This window comes from Zerene cesonia, chromosome 18 (genome assembly GCF_012273895.1).
Source record: "Zerene cesonia ecotype Mississippi chromosome 18, Zerene_cesonia_1.1, whole genome shotgun sequence".
Lineage (NCBI taxonomy): Eukaryota > Metazoa > Arthropoda > Insecta > Lepidoptera > Pieridae > Zerene > Zerene cesonia.
The window spans coordinates 5,147,555-5,166,839 of NC_052119.1; the positions used below are offsets into that span (position 1 = coordinate 5,147,555).

General features: G+C 31.0%; 1 protein-coding gene across 3 annotated transcripts in view; it reads right to left on the minus strand.

Annotated features, from left to right (window-relative positions):
• Positions 1 to 1,257: 1,257 nt before the first annotated feature.
• Positions 1,258 to 19,285, minus strand: part of LOC119834015 — a 23,459-nt gene continuing 5,431 nt past the window's right edge. Inside the window, exons 3-12 of one of the 3 annotated variants that reach the window (XM_038358290.1) lie at positions 15,634 to 15,695; positions 8,168 to 8,255; positions 6,883 to 6,987; positions 6,461 to 6,597; positions 5,745 to 5,942; positions 4,896 to 5,201; positions 4,331 to 4,421; positions 3,426 to 3,526; positions 2,589 to 2,657; positions 1,258 to 1,450 (exon numbers count right to left, since the gene is read on the minus strand). In XM_038358290.1, the coding sequence (XP_038214218.1) occupies positions 1,352 to 1,450; positions 2,589 to 2,657; positions 3,426 to 3,526; positions 4,331 to 4,421; positions 4,896 to 5,201; positions 5,745 to 5,942; positions 6,461 to 6,597; positions 6,883 to 6,987; positions 8,168 to 8,255; positions 15,634 to 15,690 (1,251 nt within the window). In that variant the 5' untranslated portion in view covers positions 15,691 to 15,695 and the 3' untranslated portion in view covers positions 1,258 to 1,351. Of the gene's footprint in view, positions 1,451 to 2,588; positions 2,658 to 2,816; positions 2,835 to 3,425; positions 3,527 to 4,330; positions 4,422 to 4,895; positions 5,202 to 5,618; positions 5,943 to 6,460; positions 6,598 to 6,882; positions 6,988 to 8,167; positions 8,256 to 15,633; positions 15,696 to 19,285 lie in introns of those variants that run through there. The other 2 variants (XM_038358289.1, XM_038358291.1) reach the window with 2 other exon arrangements.

Here is a 19,285-nt window from a genome sequence, read left to right on the forward strand (position 1 = left end):
ACTCAAATGAATACTAGTATTTAGCAAATATTTATTTGTGGTAAACTTTGTGTAAGTGTTAACGTGATATAACAACAAGATGCGAATACAGCTACATACTGCGTCATGTTAAGATTTTTCATTGTTTCATTTTTTATAGCTCTTCGCGCGTGACTTCGCCCTCGAAGTCAAGGGAATCTCCCAAAGGAATGAGATATTTCACCCCAGTAAAAAGTTGCTTATATCAATCACTCTCTAGCGTCCTAACTATCTTCAAGCACAAAAATTATACCATAAAATCGCCCCATTGCGACTTCAATGAAGGACAAATAAACAAAGGAACACTTTAAGAAACACAATTTGGCACATAAACAAACACAAGTTGTTAAAATAGCCAAATATCGTATTTTGTGCAGGGTTTATGACAACTAGTGCTTGGATGGTTTGAGTAGTTCTCAAAGATTTATCTTTCTATCTATGTATCTAAAGATTTAGTTAGTTATATACGCAGTTGATTTGTACAAAAATTGTAACATGCTTCTTCTGTAATTTGAAGTTTAAATGTGCAAAAAAGCTGAAATTTTTAATGCCCTATTATACACACATATAGGTAAAGTAATTGTGTAGCTAAATAAATATAAAATCTACTTATTTTATTAGTACGCAAAAAGCAATATTTGAGAGCAAGCTTACAAAATTAATATTTCTATCCACGAAGTATATGAAGTATCAGGGAATAAATGTGAAATTAGGTTTGTTTTTGCGTCGAATAAATTAAAGTGATCGGAAATTTGTAGAGCATTTTAATATTATATTCCTTTGAAAAATTCCGGGCCTTATAAAATATGATAACAATTTTCAAGATATAATTAACTACTTTCTTATGTAATATATTAAAAATTACATGTGAAATTAAATTGTTAATTTCAAACTAATTGTTATTCCTGATGTATATGATTCCTGTATTAATTAGCCCGTGTTAAAGGGACCTTTCCAAAGGAACAGGACCATGTTTCATTGCTGTAAAAAGTAGCCTATATACGGTAAGGCGTCTTTCTTTGTGTCATGATCTTTGTCTTGGACTGACCCAATACGTGCCGAAGCGTGCACGACTACCACGCTCATCATTTACCACCACATAATGCATACCTAGATTAAGTTTCAATTTGAAATTTGTCCAGAGCAATGCAAAAGCAAGAATAAATTAAATATAAACAAAACCGTATTATAAAAGTTTTATTAGTGTCGATTATTATTATCATATCACTGTCACATCACTTATGTTTTGTATTTATTGCTAAAATTGCTTTCATGTATTTACAAGTGATAATATTTCTAATTAAATGCTAAATTAGGAATCCATCGAGATCACTTATTGCGGGCTGTCTTCAACAACAACCTTCTGGTTATACCTTCTGCGGCCGTGCGGAACTCGCCTTACCCTGGATTGCACGCCCTCTTCATGCACTACCTAAAAATATAAGGAAACTTTAAATTATCTTGTACTATCAAAAATATTATAAGTATTAAGTCAATCTTTCAATAGACGTTAAAGTTAACCTCAAATTATACTAGTGCGTAGTATACCAGTTACTTTTGAAATAATGTTTCAAGCTATATTATTAGATACCACTTTGAGCCCTAAAACAACACAGTTGAAACGGAAGACCTACACACTTCAGTATTTCAGCATAATAGCATCACTAGTATCGGTCCTGTAGTCACTCAGGGATAGCATACATATACGTATAACATCATTACTGTGAAAGAATTTTTAAAAACGGTGTCGAAAGTGTTAAAACTAATAGACTAACAAACTATTCAGCATCATATTATTATGTACTAGCTTTTCCCCGCAGTTTCAGCCGCGTAAGTCTGTATCCCGGAGGAATATTGAGATATGCTTAAATGTGTTATTCCAATTGTACAGCTCGTACGAAATTTTATTGCAATCGGTGCAGTAGTTCATAATTATAATATAAAAAAACTTTCGCGTTTATAATATAAGTTGGAATGTATAGATACATGAATAAATTGCAGTATTGCAGTATTGAACCTAATCAGATTACATGAAGCGATAGATGTTATTTACAAAAGCAGAAAACATAATTTTCGATGTCCTAACAACTGCTTCCAAAGAATATTATTACTATATGAACCCGATATGCATTTACCGGTACCAATCTAACAATATTATTATAGATTTATTTAAGAGTAATTCATCTTTCAATATTTTGGAATTTTATTTTAATACTAGCTTTTCTTCCGTTCTGGTATAATATTATATATCATCATCATCATCATCGGCCCATATATGTTCCTACTGCTGGCACAAAGGCCTCCTATGAGGGTTCCGGCCATAATCCACCACGCTGGCCAAGTGCGGGTTGGCAGATGATATTATATATACTGCGTTGATTTCCGAAAAGAGACAGTGAGATATTATTTACGACATGATGTGTATCACGTTAACATTTCAGTGTGATTGACGGACAAACATCCAAACAAACAAACTTTCACATTTATAATATTAGTGTAATGATGATAAGAATTGACATTGCTATAAAAATGAAGGAGATTACGCCGAAGTCATACTTTTATTTGCTTACCTGTACATTTTTCCTGGCCACGTTGTTTTCCAAGAATTTATTCACAGCTCCGAGGGCACTAATAGGAATCTAAACAGACGTAACTTTTAATAAAACGAAAAGAGTATTTTCCATAAACAAAATTTTTGGCATTCATTGGTTTATTAACTTTTGGGAGACTTACCGTTTATGCGATTCTTCACGTTAGGTTAATGTGAAATAAAGTCGAGATTAGAGCAAGCAATGTATCCCAACACCGATGCATTACTATATAACAAATAAAAGTGTTAGATATTTCATATAATTACATATGAAACTTTGAAAATTAAGATAGGATTATATGCTATGAAATATACAAAGGTTTTTGGTCCTTTAACTCTTTTAAAGCAGTGTTAAATTGTTTATGTTTGTATGTGCAAGTTAATATAGATCTATAGTACAAAAACCCATGGCTCGATTCTGCAGTTCTCACAATTTTTTATACAATTAATTTTAAATGAATGTTAAGGAAGTATGCAATGCGATTGTTTTTCGTTTAAAAGCTTTGCCGCAAGTATCTGAAATTTAATATTTGTATGATTAATTTGCATGTATAAATTGCAAATTTTTCTTAAATTTTTACGCCACTACAAAGTAAATGATCGACGCAATAGAAAATTTATATTATGTAATTTATATTAGACAATTAATTATACATAAATTTATAACAGAGATTTGCTGCCAATTTTTAAAGACATCCTAATGTTAAATCATTGCATACGCCCTCGACATCCATTTATTATTCCATAAAAAATGGATGCTTGCAAAATAGAGCAGTGGGGTCTTGGGCTATCCACACTTTATTGTGAATGAACTTACGGAGAAAATGTCATCGATAAATGATGATGCGGCCGGTGTGTCTACCGTAATATGAGCTGATGAAGATGAAGATAACGATGAATCATGTTTCGGCTCAGATTCTGTAGAGGATTAAAGAATATTAGTAGGAAGAAGGACTAACACGACCGCGCTCTTTGCGGTGTTAAAGTTAGAGAACTACCATGCACAATGAGATGCTCCGATAAAAAACTATTTTATGTTTGAACTAATTAGTATTTAATCCGACGTTTTTTATACAGCTTAGCCACAAATGTATCTCACAGAGTTCTAATTAACACTTTATGCTATAAAAATCTAAATAGTTTTTAATTTTATATGTGGAAATTTTTAATAAAAGCCTTAAGGGTAGTGTAATATGAAATCCTAATAAACTAGAAAATAATGAACGGAAAAAATAAAACTGTATGACTAGTAAGATGGAAAAGATGGATTTCTTTGGGACGGTAATTGAAATTAAATTCATGTAAGTAGCAGGTAGTTAAATTTAAACTTTTAATAACATTTGAATTTTACATTTCGGCTAAATTGTTTGATGGGTATTTCAAACTATAATCAATTCATAATTTAATCGAAATTTTTACTGAAACCGTGAAATTCTTACGATAATAGTGTATGTGTTATAAGTTGAAAATGTCAAGTAAAATATCAATAATAAATTAAGATTAGATCATATAGATACACAACAACTATAATAAATATAATAAAATCATTAAAAAGTTTCCCACTTTCGCATATGCGAAATTATATAATTGAATTAACACTAATTACATTTGAGTCTTACAGTTACATTCAGTCACCACTTAAACTAATTCTAACAGTCATAAAAATGCACGTAATTCATTATTTATTCTTAGAATTAACTCAGTTACGTTAATAATAAACACCTGTGTGTACAGATTTTTGAACTGATATATTTGTGCGTGACGCTGTATTTCCGAGGAAATTCCCGACTGCTTTCAAAGTAGAAATTGGAATCTGTAAACAAGAAAGAATATGTAATATCAAAATCCTTCGTATAAAGGTCAATTTACATATAGTCGAGGAACGTGATCCCATGAGCAATGAAGACATATTACAGAGACCGTTTAACTTATTACTATTCGTTTGAAGTAAGTTATTTTGATCCATCCAAGAGGGAGTCAACCTCGACTTCCTGGTGAATGAAGCACGAATAATATGAATTGTGAACTATTTTAACATAAGCGAAAAATATGTAATGTTGTTTGGTACATCGTTAATAAGTTCATTTCTTTAAATCCATATGTAAAATAATTTTGCCAATTAAATGATCAAAGGGTCCAAATGATTTCTATTTATTAATGATCTATGTGTGACATAATTTTTAAAAAAGGATTCAAATATATAGGTAAAAAATAAGTATGGTTAAAATTCTATTATTTAAATGAGTCCAAATAAAAGAAACAAGACATTTAAAACCTTACAACTTACATCAAAAATGTCACGGAAGAAAGTGGGATTTTTTTGCACGGTGACCTCTTTAGTGAATACTTTTCTTACTCCTCCATTGAGATTTGCATCTACATTAGCTCCGGCGTTAGCTTCAACACCAACATCTACCCTTCTTTCTGCTTCTTGTTCAGTATTAACTGCACCAGGAACAGGTCCTACAATATCCCCTTGACCACCAATATATCCCCCGAGGAAAGCAGTTTTACGAAAATGAGCTCTTCTTGGCTTGTAATGTGCATGCACGATATGTTTTTCAAAACCGTGAGGTTGCGAATCTATGTACACCTGTTAGAAATTAAATGTTTGAATATTATAATATTCATCAAATAAAATATCTTACATTTTGATGATGATTTACACCGTAGTGTATCAAAGAGAAACGTATAGCTAGCTAAAATAAGATAAAATAATTAAGCATTTAATAACTATGAACATAAAATGAACACGAAAAAAGTTTATTATATTTACATCGTATTTCATTGGACATAAATTAAGTGTAATTCATTATTAGTATTTGATATTAGCTGGGAAGAAAAAAGAAGTAAAGAATTTTTATACAGAAAATAATTTAACATTTATATTATGAACAATATGACGACGAGGTTAATTAAAGTTTACTGGTTAGAGAAATAATCATTATTAGTTCAACAAACACGTAGTGGTAGATGAATTCTAAGTGCTGAATCACTGTTTAAGACAAACCTTCGAGAAATCATGGGCTGGAGGTAATCCTATTGGGAAACTAAAAATATTTGTAAAATAATCCTGGAATGAATTAAATCGATTTTCAGCATTTATTCGGTAGTGCGGGGTCCATGTTTTACTCACTTCTTTGACTATTTGAGGAGATGGAACATCATCTCTAACTATTGTCTTAGTAATTTCAATTTTAGATGTTTCTTCTGGTTGTACTTCGTTTACAGATTCGACATTAACCTCTGTGTTAATACCACTTTTCAGAGGTACAACTTCTACTTTATTTACACCACTGTATCCTGCCGATCCTTTATCTCCGGTTTGACCTTCCTGAAATTTTTTAAAATACATTGTAATTTTTTTAAAGTAACTTTTCTTGTTACGTGCACAACAAAAACAATTGATGGGAAAAGCAAAATTGGCCCATTACAACATCTGCCAAAGCTTGATGATAAAATCATAATATTTTATATGGTGTTGCTTGGTTGCTTGGTAATGTGACGATTTCATTCCTTTGTGCATGTATATAAAACAGTTCATTCACATTCATTAATACTCATGCTAATATGCAAGTTTTACCTTTACTCGTTTCGTACACTAATCGTTTGCTTCTATTCTGATAACTAAACTAAATATTAGTAAATGAAAATTCAGTCTAATAACAATTTATTGTACGATTAAAATAACATATAATTGAGTACTGTTAAAACAATTGTAAAAACAAAGATACAATAAAAACAAAGAGTTTATGCAGTCAAATTTATAGCCTTCAATGCTTTTTCAGTTTTCTTTCGCTTTTGTTTTTCCTCCTTCCTTCGCTTTATTCTCTCGCTTAGCGATTCACCTACCAGGGTGCTGGATGATACGAGATTTCCAGCTTGTGCTTGGGCAAAGCCACTTCCAATTTTGTTACCGGCGCTGGTTCCAGAAAGGCCAGCTGATGCATGGTAATTACCACCTGCCGTAGCTCCGGCAAAAAGTCCACCTTGAAAAGACAAAATTAGTTAAAAATAGAACATTTTTATCGTACGTTTCGAGCACTCTTAGTCACGAATTGGGCCTGTTCGCACTGGGAAAGGTACCACCATAGGAAATCGACGTGAAATAGTAGCAAGCTAGTGTGTTTTGTTCTGGGAGTGGGGAAACCGGAAGCCCTTATCCTGCTCAATAAATCTCCCTAATCATTCGTATGATACATTTAACAATGCTCCACTTATAGTCTGGTATCGGATTTTTGTCCGTTCAACAGAAACTATTACACGTTATTTACCTGAAGCTATTCCATTTTGATTGACAGTACCGCCAAGTCCAGCTGAAGCAAACTGTCCTGTTGGTGTACCAGCCTCTGCATAGAGACCTCCACGCGTGCCATTGGCTGTAAAATGCAAAAGACTACATTAAATAGTCATTTTTAGGACTCCGTGCTCAAAAAGGAACCTGTCTATCTATTTGTCTATCCGTCTCTTACCAGGTTGTATCTTATGAATCGTGATAATTAAACAATTGAAATTTTCAGAGATGATGTATACCTGTTGCCTCTATAATAACACATTAAAAAATCGAGCTACAACACTGGTTGGTATGTAAATCTAATGGGTGATCTAAAGTCTTTGCAGTTGCTCTTTACCTTGTTTTTACGGAACCCTTAATGTCGCGAGTCCGCTTCGTATGTGACCGATTTTTTTTAAACTTAAACCCAATCCCGTAAGCATGATAATAATATACGCCTGTAATACTTAGAAATAATATGTTTTTTGTATGCAATTAAATTTAACATTTTTTGAGTTGTTTTTTAATTGTAATCAGTTTAACAAATTACTGATATACAACTAAATCATTCAATTCATATCTAAAAAACAATGTCACCATAGCCTACAATTTATCACTATTTCTAAGTAGTTGTACGCAGCTATTGTAAAATTATTAAATACGTTATGCTCATAAATATTCTATACAATATGATACAAACCAAGTCATATCTTAAAAACAAATACTATTAAACGTCTGTTTGATTTTGGAAAAATAAACTTAATGTATATGAAGTTTTTTAAATGTAGGTGTATGTTAAATGAGACACTGATGAAACTTCATACCACGATCTCGTGGTTGATGAAGAAATAGATATCGTCATCTTAATAATTGCGTGTAATTGCACAAGTTTGTAATAAATCTATGTTGAATGTTGATGTGTTGTGCAAATAACAAAGTACAGTATAATGCATTACGCAATTTATATATAATACGAAAGGGAGTTAACTAAATGAAATATATTTTGTTTTCTCTTTCATGCGAAAACTACTCAACGGTTTTTGATGATATTTGGTAGTGGTACTTGGTAGTAGCTTATGTCTCAGAATAACATATATAGCTTTTGTACACGGGTGAAACCGCGCAGCACCACTACTATTTTACAAAGTGGTAAAAAATTGTATCCCTCTTCCGACTATTGAAAGATCCCTTTAAGTTTGAATTCTGCCTTCTATATTTACTTTTTACATGCTATTATTTATTGAGTATTTTTTTCTTTGTTATATTTTTTATTTTTGGTTACTCACCGAAAAGTCCCCCAATACCGATACCAGCATGGTAACCGCCAAAGTTGACACCTAACTTTCCATCTTGAAACGATATAAACTGTGGAGCCTGGAACAAATAAAATGGAAATAATATACTATAATAAGAACTTCACTGATGCATATAGGTTAAACCCCTCCCCAAGTTGACCCGGGATAAAAATTATCACAACCTTTGTTAATGATTCGGTAAAGTTAAATCTTATAGAAACAGTAGTCACGATGTAATAGAAACAGAATTTTTAAATTCTTTTCATTTTTATTAAAATCTAAATCAAATTTAATCTTAATCATGTCAGGTTAGATTGGAAAATTGTTGTATAAGGTTACTTTTAGTTATAGGCATACATACTAATATTATTAATTGTATTAGTGCTTTCCCGCCAAGAAAATAGATTTAATTTACCATGGTTTTCCAATATCTCTGGATGTATTAACAAAATGTAATTTTCCAATAGCTTTTACTGATTTTCAATTAACTATAACCGATGGTTAAACAAAACACAATCTCAGACGATTCGTAAAAAGGAAAACGTGGCTAATAACTTCCAAGATTTATATTACAAAACCTTTCATAAACAAGGTGACACGAGATTGAGAAAATGTGACGTATAACTTGGCGAGTTTTAGCTTAGTAGATAATAAAACATTCAGAGCCGTTCCGTTACTCACAGAAACAGATTAGAAACTTCAGGGTTCTTTACAACTCAAAAGCTATTGGAATTTTCTCGAACTACTGCTTTGAACGACATCAGGAAGTTAATGCACTGACACCAACCAGATAAATTATGTATGACTCAGTGAGCACCTATGACCTTGTATGTAAAGCACATGGAAACTATATTTGGGGCCTAGAATATATTTGAATGGTAGAATATTGTAAGAGTGAATACAATTGAATATTTGCTGGGATTTTGTTGTATCTTTTTTTATAGATAGGGCTCTAAATATTAGGGAGACGCGCCAAAAATAAATAACTTTACGGTAAAAATAATACATAAAATGCTAACTTTGATATAAAGCATGAAAAAAATCCAAGAAAACGAACGAAATGCTGTAAATTGAAAAATATAAATATAAATATAAAATACAATGAAAAAACATGGTACAAAAACTCTAATACCTAAACATTTAGAAAATGCCGTCAAAGCCACTTAAAATGTAATTTGACTAGAAAATCATAATCATCATCATCATTTACACACACACACACATACAATACTTCGTAAAATATTAAATTTTCTTCAAATAATAATGAAACGTAAAATTTTAAGTTAGGACTAAATTTATTAAGCACATTTCAAGAAACATGATTTAATTAAACTTACTTCTAGGTCGTCTGAATTGATAACTCAAATGAATCTTGTGATGCTAAGCTTATTGGGATTCATTAGGCAATTAAGTTTAAGTTAAACTTACAAACAAAAACAAAAACACAAAAACTATAATGTATATCGACTAATATAAACTGTATGATTTAATTTTTCTACTTCAAATCTGTAAATAAATAACTTTATATCTACTAATATTATAATAAGCAAGTTCTTCAGGCCTTAACAACTGAACTGAGTTGGGTGAAATTTGGTACAAAGGTAGTTTGAGACCTGAGAAAGGATATTTAATAGTGTCTATGGCCATCCCACCAAAGAGGGAACTACGTGGACATAGTCCAAAAAATGTCGGTCTTTTTCTTAGACTACGCGAGCGCAAAGCTAGTTATTTATAAATCTTCATCAAATATCTAATACTGTACATTTAAAGATATACATAGGTGGAGTTTATTGTTTAGTAACGTATCGTTCTACAGTGGTATTTTCCACGTTAGAATACAATAAGGTACAATAATAAATCTTATTATAATATTGAGTGAGTACCGTCAACAAATAAGAAACTCTTATAACATTACAATTTAACATGATCTATTCTATTCCGTTCCTATCGGATAACCGTTCCAATTTCAAATTGCAATACACATTTCACCAAAATTTTCAAAACAAGACAAAATTAGTTTAACTCAGAAACTTAAAAAATGACTACGTAAGAGATTCAAGTTGACTCTATCGTGTCATGCATCATTTTCAACCGACATCAAAAAGAGGAAGTTTTCAATTCGTAATGAGTTTTTGTTTTGAGTACCTCATAACTTTTTCCCAGGTGATTTTTATCCCATTTAAAATAGTGTAGTTGTAACAACTATCTAATTTTTTGTTAAAAATAATTAAATTGTCATTACGATAATCTGTCTTCTCTATTTCATGTTCATTTGTAATTTAATGTACACGGATTTCAATTTCAATTTAAATGTTAGTCTTTTTATGTTAAAATTTTGATCAAACTTCATTTCCTACTATGTCTGCATTCGATTACGAAAATACTTCATAATATTAAATAACATACCTACTGTAAACATTTTTACAATAATTAATTTTATAAAGACGTTCTTCAGTTATTTTATTCGCTTAATTTTATACTTGATTTAAAGAAACCAATAAGGCTACGAAGACTAAGAAACAAGGTAATAATATTATGAATAATATTTTTACGCCATATATACCTACATAATAGACATGTAAATAAAATCCTATTAATTCAATACACGTAATTTAATTATCGTTACATTTCCATTCCAACCTGTTATTATAAGGAAGTGTGCACTGCATTCTGGTATATATTTATGATATCTTATACATATTATTTTCAATTTATAATATTTCTATCTGTTTGCCCCGGTTTCGTCCGTGGTACATATATAGCTTATGTCACTCAATGAAGTAGAGGCTGCTCGTACCGGTTGGGCCGAGTTTGATCCAGCGTCAAAATCAAAAATATAAAGCCTATGACACCAACAGATAGCGTGGCTTTCTCTTGATAAAAGGATTTATAAAATCGATTAAAAACGTCCAGAGATTATGCCTACAAAATAATACTACAAAATATTATAAAGCTAAAGAGTTTCTTTGTTTGTTTGAACGCAGTCTCAGGAACTACTATAATAATCGTATTATAATAACCAGTCAAAGTTTAAACACCATTATTTTATATACAGCTGATCTTAGTATAACAGAATTTTAATGCGAAAACAAGACTGAATTTGCACTGAAATTGTAATTAATTGCGCCGTATATTAAAATGTCTAAAAAGCCCTAAACAATGCCACTCGATTAATCAAAACAGCTTTTTATACATTATAGCCATATTAAATATACAAACCACGCGTACAAATTTACTTTTAAAGTTCATTTCATCAGTGCAATTCTTGCTTAATCCATAGATAAGGGCATTAATTAGTTTAAAGACCTAAAATTATTCTAGGAGCAAAGTGCTCGAGATGAAATACTGTAGCCATTAGTTTAAACAGAGCGTTCTCTCTTAAATAAAGGTATTTAATGGCTAGACAAGAATCACATAAAATAAAATAAATTCAGCTGCATTTATTATCAAGATAAATTCTTCTATATTTTTACAAGTTAAAGCGTATATAAGTATTTATATTTCAATCAAAAAGGTGTTCTGTGGTGATTAGCAAGAAAATTTATTAATTAGTAGTTCAATAAATTTTGGAACTAGCTGTCTATTATAATAAATAATATTAAAGGAGAAGCAATTAGGGATCTGAAATTAATAGAAACATTTTTTTTCTTGGAATATTTATGTTACTTACCAACTTAATTAAAACCATTTTACTAAACTAAACGATACTAAGAAATTAAAATTAATTAATTTAGGGGGAAGCAAGATGTCTTGAAATTAATATTTCTTGTACAATATACAAAGGTACCTGACCTTTGAAACTACTACCTAAACGATTCGTGCTATGAAAAAAAGAGATTTTGGATAAAAATAAATACTAATTTACTTTCGTTGATTCAAATTATAGTTCGGCATTTATTAGTTTTACTTATTCTGTCTTCACTCTTTTATGTCTTTAATATACTAGGTTCCGCTCGCGGTTTTACCCGCGTGGAATTAGGACAAATGATTTAGTTATCCCAAGGAAGAATTTAATAGGGATAAAAAGTTTCCAATCCCCCAAGTCAGCTCATACCCTGTCTGTATACTAAATTTCATCAAAATCCGTTCAGTAGTTTCAGCCGGACGGAGAAACATCCAAATAAACAAACTATCACATTTATAATATTAGTGTGAAATGTGATTAATGTAATATCAATTTGCGTTGCACTCAGAATACATTTTAAAACTATATTATATATTTTTTATATAATCACACCAGACGATTATAGGTATCACCAGTAAAATCGCGTAATTAAGTTTGTCCATTACCATGACCTATTCACACACAATTACCCAGTGTAATAGGATCGGACGATGTTGCTAGACGGCAGAGAATATGTAAAGAAAAAATCGCACCAAAACGGCTAATCGCAGCTTGTACATTTATTTTGTTTAGACACGCGAATGACCCATTAAAATGTTGTATACCCCGGCGATAATTCTTGAGGCGGTGCACGTTGCAGTGGGTCTTTTGTTAATACTATTTACGGCTTACTAAAGTTTCTATAGAGAAAAGTTTAATTTCCACAGTGCAAACGGTGTTCTTTGAAATAGTAGATTTGCCGAATGCTCTTTTTGTTTCGATTCACGGCTGAAATATTGTTTAAAACTGTATTAAAAGTACCTTATGAAAAATATGTAAAAGATCTCTAACTGCCGCGAGTCTGGGACTTAGATATTATCCTTATGTTATTTTACCTTTAATGGATTATAGGTTTAATATTTATTCTTAATTTCTTAAGTTTTTTATTAATCTGTCGAAAGATGTAGCTTATAATATTTATAATTAGGTACATATATACATACATATGTATATAATCCTACCAGGTTGCCGGCAAGAGATTGCTGTTAAGCAATGAGGCCACTACTTGTAAAAACGATGCCTTTTTTGTTCTGTTTATTGTTTTCTTGTTGTTTTTGTCTTAGTTTGAGCAATAAAGTATTATACATAAAATATATAAAAAGTTATGATCCAGTGACAAAATCTTTAATCAAGTATTTATTTATAGTGCACTATGTCCCTCGTGACCTTGTAATTAAACAATCTTTATACGCGAACTCTAAGAGATAACGTTAAACGTAAGATTGTTCATTGTTTATTTAAAAGACAATTGATGATTAATATCAATTAGAAAAGGGAGATAAATTTAATCATTTTATAAATCAAGACAAGCTGTGCTTGTGGAATTATTATTATAAAGTAATTGTATAATGTACAAGATAATGTATTTCGTACAATGTATGGGAGTATGCGAGGCCCATATCCTTTTCCTCACCCTTGCCATTCCCAGTCCTTTCCTTATTCTTTAAAAGGTCAGGCCATCCAGTTGGTTTGGCCGCTTAGCGTCAATAAAATATAATGATAGGTTTTATGACTGTGAAACATATATATTTCATTGATCTCTATTATATGCAGAATACGTAATAAGATTACACAGTCATTGACCTTTCAACTTTAGGAAGCCATTATTAGACCCATTACCGTTATTACCGCAATCAGTTTTGAAAAATTCATTGCTCTTACGTGCCCCTGTTGGAAAGGGTGTATTTTTCGTAATTATACTAAATGTCACTACATCAAATGGTTCGCTTTATAATTCAGTCCATGGACATGAATGATATTCGTCTAGTATTTTTTTAGAAACAATAACAATTTAATTTTTAGTTTTATAGCATTGAAATGCTTTATAAATTAGAAATTTTGAAAGAATAGAAAAAATTTCTAATTTATAAAGCATTTCAATGCATTTCAATGTATCCTGCCTCGTGATCAAATTTTTTCTATTCTTTCAAAATTTCTAAACAATAACAATATTAGTCTAGATTAAGTATACTTTCGTTCAGAAAACACATATTTAAACATCAGTCCATCTTATTTGAAATAAATTAAGTTGATTGTATGAGCCCTTTTTAAAACTTAAAACCTGCATGTGGAAATTAAAGACTTTGTTTTGATTCTAAACGCAATTTATTCATTATGTTATTTATCCCGAAATTTCGAATGTATAACAGTTGCGTAAAATGCAACACAAGAAAATACTATTAAAACCTTCTAGTTCATTATATTTTAACTATATTCATGGTTGAATGGTAAGGTATCTCTCGGGAAGGGTACGAATGCCGTCTCATGTTTTTTTATATTCTTCATATTATCAATTATAAAATATAGTGCAATCTCAAACGAAAATTTCTCAACTAAATTGTCGTAAACACGAACGTTTGTATGACAAATTATGTGAGCGATCGTTATAACAGTATGCGTTTTGCTCAAAACAATACACAGCAAATATAATCAAACGGACGCCGGGCGAGATTCGTTTATTTGCGTGGTCGCAACAACATCTGGTTTTTATTTTTCAATTATCCAGTCACGTATGCGCTGATATAACTGTGCTATATTCCAATTTGTTCAGCTTTTACTGGATAGAACAAAAAAATGTACATCGATGCAAAATTTATTACCCCTCCTAAATGCTTTAACGGTTTTATTGCTTAGCTGTAATAAAAATACCTATAGATGGTAGCAAAGTCATGTGCCGTTTATGAAAATAGGAGTTTAAAAAGGATGTATTTGGGAAAATTTTAAATGCAGATGAGAATCATTAATATATTTTATTTAGTATTAATAATTTCTTGAAAAACTAAGTAAACATTGAACCCATTAATTTTGAACTTTTACATAGTGACAGTCTCAGTTAAGATGATTTTAAATACACCTTTAAAATAAATAAGAGGGAAGCGAATGAGTCACGTCACGGTGTCTCCGGTCCCTTAAAAGCGGAAAGTGATAACCATGGCGATAACACACTGTGACATCCTATATATTTTCGATATTTAGTATGGGGTTGTATAGTAACTATTTCGGTAGGAGCGTGACCTGATTTCAGCCGATTCCCGTAAAAATAGCTTAGCAAAAATATTATGTTTGTAGCGCATCTTTGTTGCCTATATTGTGGTTTAGTTTTATGCTTATAAATAGGTGAATTTATAAACTAACTTTAACAATACTGGCTAAGTCTTGAGCAGAAGGCGTCGGTCGTCATAACATAGGTTTATTCCTAATTGGGAGATTGTCGTGTTTGATTTTCGTTGAATCAATGTATTGTCACTACATAGTGTATAACAAAATCGCTTTATCTGTCCCTATGTATGATTTAACATTTAAAACTACGCAAACGCTTTGATGCTGTTTTTTTTAAATAGAGTGATTCAAGAGGAAGGTTTATATGCATAAAAACATCTATTAAACTACTCCGAATTTAGCGCCGCGCGAAGCAATATCCCGCGGCAAAAGCCCGCGGCTTCGCACGGAATTAATATTTATTCAAAAAGTACCTTTCTGAATAAATAGTTTTGTATTTATTATTTATGCTTAGTTTCATTGATTTTTAATTATTTACGTTATAAGTTCCCAATTAATTAAACTAGAAGCTTACCGAGTACACATGTGACGCTAATACAGCCAATACAAGAATTGTTGATGGATTCGTCATGTTATCTGAAACAAAACAAGATAAATAAATAAAAAAAAAACTTTACAACAAATAAGCAATATGTATACTACTATAGTATATATACCATTTGAAAACTAAGTATAACTAGCTATCCGCCCGCGGCTATACCCGCGTAGTCGCAGGAAACTTAGACCCGGGGTTTTTCTCGCATGTTCCCATTCCCATGGGATTTCCGGGATAAAAACTATCCTATGTCCGTCTCCTGGGTCCAAGCTACCTCTGCACAAATTTTCAGCCAATTTGGTTAATGCGTTCTTCAGTTATAAATAGGGTAACTAACACCACTTTCTTTTATATATATAGATTAATATAAAGGAATTTTAATGTCAAACATAGCAATGTGTAAAGACTATCCATGTCATTATGATACTCTGTGGTCTGTTTAAACATAAGTCTGGTTCCTGTACTGAAAAGTATATAAGACTACATCAAAATTCAAAGCACAATTTTGCAATCATAGTAGGGCCTAATACAGGTGTATATTATGAAAGGATAATTGTATACAATCCATAGATTCCAGTCCACCTGAAGCAACAAACGCAATTTGATTATCCTCCGACAATATTAGCGGAAGTCGGTCGATATCAACGCGTCGCCCTGATTGGATTATACACTACGATGCAATCTAACTTGCGACGGTATACGCAATAAACCAACCGTATTTGTACTTTGTACCCAATTTTCCAAAAGAAGCGTTAGATATTTCGATCGCTCCATCTTTTACTAACTCCGCACGGATAATTGAAAATAATATCTACTGATTCTGGCTATTATATATAAGAATATTCAGTTAAACTGGCTGGGAGCCGCTGGATTGAGGCAGCTTGTAATGATCAGTTGGTTTGGAAATCTATGTGAGAGGTCTATGTTGTTCAACTGTAGACAGAAAAATGCAGAACGCCGAAGAAAATTCATTTAACCAAAACATAACAGTAGAGATTTTACTAATAATAATGATATAAGGATAAGTAAGTAAATAATATATAATAATGTTAGTAGGAAGGATAGGATAGTATCCTATCCTTCCTACTATCCAATTAATATTATAAATGCGAAAGTTTGTAAGGATGTGTGTGTGTTTGTTGCTCTTTCACGCAAAAACTACTGAACCGATTGCAATGAAATTTGGTACGAAGACAGCTGGATTACTGGAATAACATATAGGCAAGTTTTTATCCCGATATTCCTACGGCATGTGGATTACGTGGGTGAAACCGCGGGGCGCATCTAGTATAAACTATTTTAGAAAACACCGATAAAATTGTTTCAAATGTTTTAAGAACAAACGTATAGTCCACCAGATAAATTGGTTATTAACAAAATTAATTAATAAAGTGTAAATAAAGCTTTGTAATAAAATATTCAATCTAGCTTTAATACGCTTTCTTTCGTACTCTACCGTTTTTAAGGATAAAAAATAAAGAAAGTACTATTATGCGAATATAATTTTATTCAAAGGCCTTAGAATTTTATTCATTGTTTTAGATGTTTTCCCCGTGGATCTTTTATTCCTGATAAAATAATTTTTAAATTTATTTTAGAATTCTATACAAATATTATCTTCAACAAGAAACAGACTGACTTTACTCATCAATGTATAACCAAATCCGACAGGTGCCCAGACAAAAATAGTCCCTAAGTGAAGGAAATAAGAATAAAAGTTTATACGAAAACATTTTCATTTATTCATTCGGATTTGATTCAATCAGACAGCTAGACTAGTGTATTATAAGGAATTTTATATCAAAATACTATGAGTCATGTTCAACATATCCCCGTGAGTAGTCTACGCATGATAACTACGGAATATATTTCACTAAATTAACAATTATGCTTCTCGCATCGTAACTATGAATCAGATGTGATCTGACTACTAAAGTAGAGTTGATAAACGCAAAGGGATTTTGTTAACCGCGCACGGTACGAGAATTCTTAAACAGTTTACTTACTTTTGGTGAGGAGCAAATGACAATGATAAAAAATGCCGTTTCTTTAACAAATAGTCAAGCGCATCGTGGTGAAGATTAGAAGAATTTAAAATCCATTACCTTGAGGTAAATGCGATCTAATTGCGTTAGCTGAACAGTCCAATGCAAGTCGATTTTCCTTTGTTTATCTGTTTATTATCCTTTATTTATAACCTTAGTTGTTTTAAGAGAATAAAACATAATTATGCAAAAGTCAAAAAAAACATTTCGTTGATTTTAAACTCCTGGTTAGTAGGTGCCTTTAAAAAATTATTTCTTTTTTTTTATCTATGACTTATCTATAACAATCTTTGCTTACATTCCTAATACTACATTGCATCTTTTGGTCTTTTACAATTCATAATTTAAAATGGCGTAACTCTATCATGATAAGGTTCATTGACGTAGTGTGTTTATTAATATTAAGTTATGTAGTTATTTATTATGAGAAAAAATGTATAGAAAAATTACATAATTACATTCCAGGACTTCAACATTCAACAGAACTATTAAAGGAAGTAAAAAAATTGGCCATAACTATAACTATATTATTAACTCTCTTATTATTCGTATTCATAAATGTTGTTATTGGAATCATCAGCGAATAATGATTAAGAAAAGATTAAATTCAAGGAAAATAACAGTAATTAAGTGAGTTATAACATGATTTTTATTTAAAACATGAATTTTTTGATTCAAAATATATTGGAATATTATTTAATATGAAATGAACTTTATCAAAATAGACTTAGAGACAGTTAAAAATTTATTACCGAGGTGATTACGAATTATATTGCAATAACTTTAAATATTTTTACTCTAATTCATATATAATAATTAGGTACACGTGACCTAACGTACATGTGCGTATAAAATATAGTAAATTACGACTACACGCGGATACAACAAGGTCAAAACGTTACAACAGTAAAACACAGCATCCGCCAATGCAGTTGCTACAACTACTATAGTGACGAAAGTGTACTTTCACTCCGTCATACTACAATAATATTAATACGCAATTGCTGCAAGATGATCTAGTTTAGCGACTGAACTAGAAGAGGGCTTTGTTTTGAGAGTACTCATTATGTATACATGGGTATTTCTTTGGGACGCTCTTGCGTAAGATTGATGGATTATAACGTATATATTATGTCGACTCATATTTATTACAAGAGTTAAATTATTTATATCAGATTTAGTGATAATATAAAATGGCGGTCCTTTTCGCGGTAAATTACATGTCTAATTTTTTTCTATATTAAGTCAAAGTATTTTAGAATGAGGAATTATAATAAATTACACTTGACAACTGAATACATAAACGCAGAATTAGGTGCTAATTTGATTTGATAGAATTAATTAGAATAAAGTTTAATGTAGACATAAAATGCATTATATAAATACATAAAATCGAATGCTGTGCATTAAGTAATTATTACGACAAAAGGTCATTTGGCATTTTTTTCCGGCATTTGACAAATAAATTTGATTTTATATATTGATATATCTTGCAAACGTAATGCGAGTATTTATTTATTTATTTATTTATTTATTTATTTGGTCAACCAACATTTGTTTACAGTGTTTTTTAAGCATAAATAATA